Source organism: Pelobates fuscus, chromosome 12 (assembly GCF_036172605.1).
Source record: "Pelobates fuscus isolate aPelFus1 chromosome 12, aPelFus1.pri, whole genome shotgun sequence".
Classification (NCBI taxonomy): Eukaryota; Metazoa; Chordata; class Amphibia; order Anura; family Pelobatidae; genus Pelobates; species Pelobates fuscus.
In genome coordinates this window covers 122,775,691-122,783,964 of record NC_086328.1, presented here as the reverse complement: position 1 = coordinate 122,783,964, position 8,274 = coordinate 122,775,691, and the positions used below count along the sequence as shown (strand labels likewise).

Sequence of the window (8,274 nt, the reverse complement as noted above, 5' to 3'; positions counted from 1 at the left end):
CAATAAATACATTATAACACTTGCCCTCAATCAGACATTAATAGATTTATAAATGTATATATTTTATGTATATTCCTGTTTGTTTGAATGGAGGTTCTCGACACAGTCTCAATTTTCCGATCTTCATGAAGATATTTTTACGCATTAATTTCCACAAAACAATGAACAAGAACACAAAATCCTAATGCAATTTGAGGTAGGGCACGTGATAGTCAGTCATGTAGTTTTATAATTCTGTGCTCTCATAAGTTCAGAGAGAATGGTGTCCGATTATGGTGCTAACAATAATTAGCTTCCACTGCTGAACCCTTTTTCGCTGTCATCTTCAATATATATATATATATATATATATATATAAATATATATATATATCACAGTCTAATATAAATGTAGCTGTTTAAATATATTATGTGTAGCACAAGTCTAAACGTAATGAGCCAGGTCCTCATTTGGGCATGACAAATAGTTAGGCAAAAATCTCCCACGAACTGATGACTCAAGTATCCATGCATCATTTTCAGCCATACGAATTGTGCTATCCACGATAGGGTGGTCCTACAATTTCTTGTTGTTGTCGAAGATGCATTCTTAGAGTTAATTTTTTGGGGAGAATTAGTCATCTTTATCTCCTCAATGTCCTCTCCTCTTTCTTCCATTGCCTTTTGAGGGTTTTAAAATACCTTCTCTGTACTTTGGGCTTGTATGATACAGCCGCACTGCATCATGGTCTTTGTTATCTAGCACCCTCGGTAAGAACAGAGAAGATTTCTGAGTCCTCCTTGTTTTAAAACCACGCCGAGGTCGGCCTTTGCCATTGATGGATAAATACCAAAGTCTTTCTGCGCTGGCTTTGCGTTTTGTGCCAGCTCCATTCGGAACAGTCCGATACAAGCGGGAAGCATATGTATTATAACCTAGCTCATGAATTCTCTCCACAAACTCACATTCAGGATTGTAAGTTTCCTGGAACAGAGAAAGAACACAGTTTAATATTTTATCAAGGTAACATACCTACAGCTGGCAACTACCTGTGAGCTCAAGAGATCACAAATCCTTTTAACTTGTTCATGGCCAACAGCCATTTATCTGAACATAAGAATCTAATCAATAAACAAAGCTGATAATCCTACACCTGCTGACCCTGGTCTGCCCGAACCAGTTTGTGATGACAGTATGGGATGCCATTGGGTCTTAAGGGAATTATCTTATAAAAGTACATTTTTGCAAATTTTCTACCCAATAAAGAGTAAATCAAAAAGACAAAAAGCACCCAAAATACTACCTTTCTTTAAAAAGTCAGCGAGTGTACCTATGATATATCTTACCCATCCCTTACCCAAGCTGATATTTCAAATGCATTAGATATTGCAATTTTGTTTCTGACTTTTTCTTATAAGTAAGGTTATGTGAAGTGAATAGATTTAAGATCCCTCCTTTATTACGTACAATTTTGAGAAATCCAGGTAGTTGGTGAATTAACATTACGTATCACACAAAGTAGAAATTTGCTATTGCATTCCTCAGATTGTGTTCTCGTAGGGATTCCGAAAAGAGGTTGAGAACCTCTGCTATCTATATTTGGAATCTAGGATGCTGCTGGTATTGGCTTTGTGGGAGCGTAGGAGAGATGAAGCAAGTGACATCAATGTGTGTAGTTTCACTACACGTTTGATAAATGAGAATATATCAGATGTTTTATTTCTAAACAGTACACAAACCAATGCATGATCCTAAGGATAAAGAAGGAAGAAGCATTTGTAACCAATCACATCCTAAGGCATAAGACTGAGATAAGATACAAAAACCTTCCTTTATCAACAGCTCAGCTCGTGTTACCTTATTTCAATAAACAGATAGGGTAACTAAACAAACCTGCCTGTCAGTGGCTGAGTAATCACTACATGTACAATAGATTTTCATTTTCCTGTTCTCATGTAAACTCACAAATTAAGTCTTAAGTGAGTTTGCTCACTTTGTTGCCTAAAAGTCAAAAGAGCGCTTCCTCTATAGTAGGATGTTCCACCCTTATTCCACTAAAAGCTACATGTAGTTCGTTATTCAGTATAATATAGATTGCGTTATTTCTGGTTATCAACAGGCTGAGATCATGTTTGTTACACAGGTGATGGCAACGGGGTACCACTGGGCCATTCAATCCTATTTTTACTTTCATGCTGAGTTCATTTTATGACCCCTTGTAACAGGTACGATTTTGAATAGCACTCCCGTGATGTGACAACAACTTTTTTATAATTATAATATGACATTGAGATGTCATTTTTTCAAACACATTTACATACGTGTGTGTGTTTTTAACAGATTGGAGATGTCTATAAATTCTCAGTTTCTGCTTTTCTATGGGATTTATTTACCAAGTAGATACATTATTGCATAACACAGCACTGGGAGCTTGTTGTGAATGTGTGAAATCTTTAGGTTCACTCACAGATTATTGCTAGCCAAAATGCAACAGCTGTTAAGGAGTAAAAAACAGAGATTTTCTCCCGAACCATAGATATACTCATTTTGTTTCAGAATGATTGCTGAGCATCATGAGGTCTTTAGGTCCATTGCGACTAGAGGGCTCCCTGTTTATTACCTCAGATATAAACCTATTATATATATGACATGCAATGATCAGAGGCATGTGTTATATCATTAGTGCTTTGCAGGGTCCATTCTTAATGTTACATGAAGATACCATGTCACGATGATCAGTCCTGCACCCTGACTTTTGATACAAATGATTTTAGTCCCATGATTCCATGCACATGTCGTAGAAGCTTCTATGCATGTGCAAGGTAGCATAGAAAAATATGCACGTGTGTTGGGAAGTAAGATGACCCAGTCACATTTTCCTACTATCCCACTCGGCACACCTTAACACAGTATTTGCTTTTATCTTAATTAAAAAAACAAAAAACAAACATGACATATCATTACCAATCTGCTTAGTAAGAAGTCATTGTTTGTGCGCCTTGGATAAATAAGCCATGAAATGGAAGGAATACTTGTCTAGTGTTTTCTAATTTCCTACTAGAATGCTTCTAATTTACCTTTCATAAAAGTCTGAAGGAGTTAAGGGACATAATGGGTATTATCAGAATTCACAGTGTTTTATGCGATAAAGAGAAAAATCTAATGCTCAGGGTAAATCTGCTTAAGTACATCAAGCACAGCATTCAGTTTACTGCTACAGCACAGTTACAAGTCATTCGCTTGAATTGGCCCCGAGGCTGATATAGCTTCGGAGACCCACAGACACCGTATCCTTCCAGATGTGACCTGTGCAACAGATTATTTCTTGCTGTTGTCATTCCAAATGGGCCATTGGAAATCTTAACCTCTTCACTGCCCCTTTTGCGTATTCATGAGCGGCATACCTTCAGCACTTGTTTGCACTTTTTTTTCAAATTCAAAGAAAGCTATTCTCTTCCGTTTTTTTTTGTTTTTTTTAAAGACATTTTTTTACTGTCCAGCAGAGATGTTGTTTTATCATTATGTAGTGTCTCATCTGGGTATATGACATGAAAATGAATATGCACATTTCTTTCTAGTTTACAAAAAATGGACTCTAGTGGAACAGATAGCTTGATAGTGTAGACGTTAATCACTTCAGAGATATACCGTATTAGTAAAATCTGTCACACCATTTGAAGATTTGACTATATGTATAAATAGTTTTTTAGATTCCCATTGTACAGCGTTGATGACGCTATATAAATAATAATAATAATTTAAAGAATGAAAATTTTATGACACAATGTTTGTTTGTTTTTTTCCCTCTATGGTCTCTTTAACTATTTAAAGCCTAGGTTAAGCAGTATTATTGTTCTATAGGGTGCAGTAACTGTCAAATAATTATCACTCAATGCTGCTTTAGGAAGTATTATGATGAGCCGTGTATATGAGAATGCTTTCCAGGATTCTTATTTCTGTTATGAGCTAACATGAACCCAGTCCTTGCCTTTGCAAAGTAAAACAAACACATGCTCATGCAGGCATAGTAACTGTTGCAAGAAACACCTTTTTATTATGTTTGGATTCAGAGAAAAGAAGATTTTTGGCATTTCATGGCACTCACCGAGGCGTAAAGTCTCCCTCTTTTGTTCATAGCAAGATATCTCCCAGAGAACAGGCCTTTGATGGCGACAATTCCCACATCCACAGCGGTTATTTCTAATATACCTAGAAATAAACAAAACCTATTATTTAATCCCTACTTTCCATGCATGACATTTAGAAAATTCCCATGTATTATTTCTTTATGCTACACGACAGTATCAATGAACTAATTTGTTATGTTTTAACAGCGTTAGTGGTGAAGTGTATACCACATACGTATAAAAACAAGTTTGAGCAGCTATGTTCATCAGTAACTATTTAAGACGTGCTGTACCTAAACTGCTCCTTTGATTACTGAAGATTTAAGTCACTTGGCTGTGATTGCTGGTATACCCGGATAATTATTTACACAATGCATCGGGGGGGGGGGGGGGGGGGCAAAGAGCTTTAACGGGGTAAAGTGCTAAAAGTGGAGTAGTCTGCAAGAACATTCTTTTGGTTTCTATGGAGATTGCTCCATAAATAGATGCTCTTTTTATATTTTTTCAAGAGCAGCAAACGTTGTGATGATTCAGTGTTTCTAATGTTTGTAAAAAAATATGTAATTGCTCATCAGGTTTATTTAAACTAAATATACATTGAACATTGGCAAAGGTGTGGCCATTTCCTTTATTCATTCGTTTAGAAAAAAGGCACCTTAATGAATGTCGCCAACATGTTTTTGTTGATGTTGAGAAACATTTGTCATCAGCAGAAAGGCACCAATATAATAATATCTAGGACCATGGCTTGTTCATTTATATAGAGGAATAGTTTTCACAACTGTGTGAGTATCACTGCACATGTGTTGTGAGTGATCATGTGCTGTCCATGAAGCATGAGAGATGTCTTTAAAAGCTTTTCATAAGTAGAGTTTCCTTTTAGGAAATAGTGGTTTCCTTACTCCTCCCCAATCCTTTGAGGTTTTCTAATCTCTGTTTGCCATCAAAAGCAAGAGTCTAAATGTTTTAAAAGTATTTGGGGATTAGGAAAACAAACAATATTTTGCAGGGTATTAGTGGCACACTCGATTGGTGAAGCAGTCAGGTTTAATCTGTGAAATCCCAAATGTTGGGATAATGCATTACAACAAATAGACAGCACAGTTAATTTGTTTTATTGAGAATAAGTAGCTTTAGCCAGGACTGAACTCGTACAATGCCCAAAGATCTTATGTATTGTTGCAGGGCCTCCCAGGGATCACCCTGGCATTTGTTGTATGGACAGGTCAGGTTCAACATGTGTTATTTAAAAAGCATGTCCGAAAGAAGAAAAGCAATTGACATGCGAGACTGAAAACTTAACTGAACTAAGCTCCATCTATTATGGCTTTTTACAGGTTTGTCAATAAACCCTTGAAATCCTACTCTAATTTAACCATCTGAGTGCCAAAGGGATGAGTTTATTTTTGATAAGCATTATGCAGTGAATCAGCTTGAGCTTGTTCACAGTGCATTCCCTGTCAGCAAGATGCTGTTAAATGTTTTTTAACCAAACCCTTCCCACAAAGGTCATATTGCATTTATTCACATGGTTTTTTTTCTGCTCAAAGGTACAACCCATAACATTTGATCATGTTCCAGTTAATCCTTTCAATATTCACATGAACCACAGAAATCTATATGTTGTGTTCCCAAAATCCAGAATTAACATAAACCGTTTACAGGTACAGATTTTACCAAGCACTATAGCAGAGTGTTCTGTAATACTGGATATGTCATTTGCAGAATTAAAGTGGCACAGCACATTTAAATTTCTGTATCCCTCGCTGCCCTTATATGAAACTATTACCTTTACTAATAAAACCCCAATTCCATAGCATGCCAAGACTTTTCCAACATCCTGTACTACCATGTGTGTTAAAGGAATATGAGAGAACGTTTTTAATATAGCTAATATTAACTCATTAATGTAACCAGGTGTATATACATTAATTTAGCTCATCACTGATCTAAATGTTGCACTGTCCTACTCTTTTCGAAATAATGACAAACAGATATGTAAAAGAATGACAAACAGATATGTAAATGAATTTACTGTCCACATCAAGCTGGGACAATTGGATTGGAATAGAGAGGGTGTATTCTGATTTTGATTTTAGTGACAAGAGGCTTTAAAAGTAGGGAAATTAAACAAATTGTGTAATAACATGCTTATTGTCCAGAATGGATGCCTTTAATAAATAAATAAGACACTCTTAAACAGATTATGTGCTTGCGGACCCAGCTGAAGGATGAAGGTACACCCTTACCCTCCAGGTTAATTCAGAGAAAAGCACACATAGAGCAAGATAATGCTCTTTCGTTTGAAAGTCCTATCCCATTCAATGAAAACATCTACCAAACGAAATAGGAGACAACATGAAAAAAGGTGAACGTAGGTCTTTGTATTAATAAAGAAAAAAAATGTTTGTTTCTTTGTCTAGACTGGCTAAGGCTGAAAGCAAACAGATTGCATAGTTATTTGCAGAAAAGAAAAACGTTTTTGTTTAAAAAAGTGGCAATGTAATATACTGACTTATGCATCTATTCTTTGGACCAAAACAGACGCCAAAGATATATGTGAAATTAAAATATGGATTGATTAAAAGCCTCCAGTCTGTTCTGGGCATTGATGATGCCCCTATGATGAATGCAGTGAGTTTCAGCTCATCTTTTTATCTGACATAACTTTTTACCTATAACTTGCATTTAATTTAATACAATCTCTCACTAGACTATTCTCTTTTTATACCATAAACACATTACAATGTCATTGTTTACTCTTGCTCCAATACATTAAACAATTAGGGGTGTATAAACTAAGCAGTGAACTTTAACTTTGCCAAAGCCAAATTTGTAAAATTAAGAGCAATATGCACAAATGACCTATAATAACAACTTGTATACTTTGTCTTAAATTGAGGAAACTGAATTTTCAGTTCACCACAATTCACTGTTTAGTGAATAAACCCCTTAAAATAAAGGTTTGCTTTACATTAAAATGCAACAAGCCCACTGTAAGAAACAACAGATAGTTAATGCATTAAATAAAGAACATTGCAGATAAAGAAAAAAAGAAAAACTTCAATACATTCACTTATTTGGACAAACTTACTAAAGATGCTGTTTTTCTCCAGCGTTCCATTAATTTTCCCATTGAGATGGATTTGAAGATGATATTTGGTAGCACAGTAAAGCTTTCTGTGCCTCGGTGCCCCTCCAAGATGCTCATAGACTCCCCCACGTCCCCCAGCATCTCTCCTCAGCCTGGGGTCACACAGTTTGCCTCTGGTACAACGTACTTTAGCAGTACTAGACAAGCTCTTAGCCCAGGATATCTGTGGGCCAAGATCAAAAGAACTCAGCAACAAAATCCAAATTATAACCATTGTGGCATGGCCCAAACACAAAGTCCCTTAAGCAGAAAAAGTCTTGAAGCAAATGACATAAGGGGTCCCATTAAAGATGTCTTGTTAGCAGCTCTCCAAGTGGTAAATCACACTGCTGTGATGCATGAAACATTGGCAGCTTTATCTGACTCGATCTGACCTTTTATCTTTCTTGTCTTGATAAATAGATAGCAACCAAAGGCCCCAGCTTCTTGGATCAGCTGCAGTGCTCAGAGTTTAGCCATCTCTCAAATTGCAAGACAGGGGAGGGGGAACAAGATGAAGAAAAGTACTAATGCTACTGAATTTTATGAGTTGACGGAGAAAAAAGTGTTGCTCGACAGCATTGAAATAAAAGCAAGCCCTGCAACAATAGACAGATCTCCAACCAATTGATACAAAGGAGGAAGGCAAGGTATCAGTCTTGTGTGAACTAAAACTGCAGGCTGGATAAAATTACACAGCGCTACTTACAGTGGCTCAGTGCAGGAAAAAAAAACCACATCACAAAGCTTTGGTAGCTCATCAGAGGATAGGGTTTATGCCCAACTCTTCCTTTGAAAATTCCAAAAAGGACAATTATATGTATCTGAAAATTATACATTGAGGATTTTTAAGGACTGGTCCCCAGGGTCTGGTCATTTTCCTATCAATCCAAATCACAATAGGTGACAAGGAGGCATGAATGATGCTGTAATGAAACAACTTAAGCAAAGTCACTCTTAAAAATGCACATTTCAAAGGCGCATATAAAAAGGAGGCAGGCTTGGATATTCTAAGAAGCTGTGTTCCCTTTCTAG

General features: G+C 36.5%; 1 protein-coding gene across 1 annotated transcript; it reads right to left on the bottom strand.

Annotated features, from left to right (window-relative positions):
- Nucleotides 1–517: 517 nt before the first annotated feature.
- Nucleotides 518–7,731, bottom strand: FGF3 (fibroblast growth factor 3). The gene is made up of 3 exons (XM_063437672.1): nt 7,201–7,731; nt 4,085–4,188; nt 518–963 (listed from the first exon to the last, which is right to left on the bottom strand). The coding sequence occupies exons 1-3, from the start codon at nt 7,472–7,474 to the stop codon at nt 631–633; spliced, it is 711 nt and encodes a 236-aa protein (XP_063293742.1). The 5' UTR covers nt 7,475–7,731; the 3' UTR covers nt 518–630.
- Nucleotides 7,732–8,274: the final 543 nt, after the last annotated feature.

Excerpts from the sequence above, each read along its gene's own strand:
- FGF3 (XM_063437672.1), bottom strand. The coding sequence starts at position 7,474 with ATGGTTATAATTTGGATTTTGTTGCTGAGTTCTTTTGATCTTGGCCCA. Across the intron at positions 4,189-7,200 it reads GGAGAAAAACAGCATCTTTA|GTATATTAGAAATAACCGCT; the intron begins GTAAGTTTGTCC and ends GTTTATTTCTAG. Across the intron at positions 964-4,084 it reads GAGGGAGACTTTACGCCTCG|GAAACTTACAATCCTGAATG; the intron begins GTGAGTGCCATG and ends TCTCTGTTCCAG.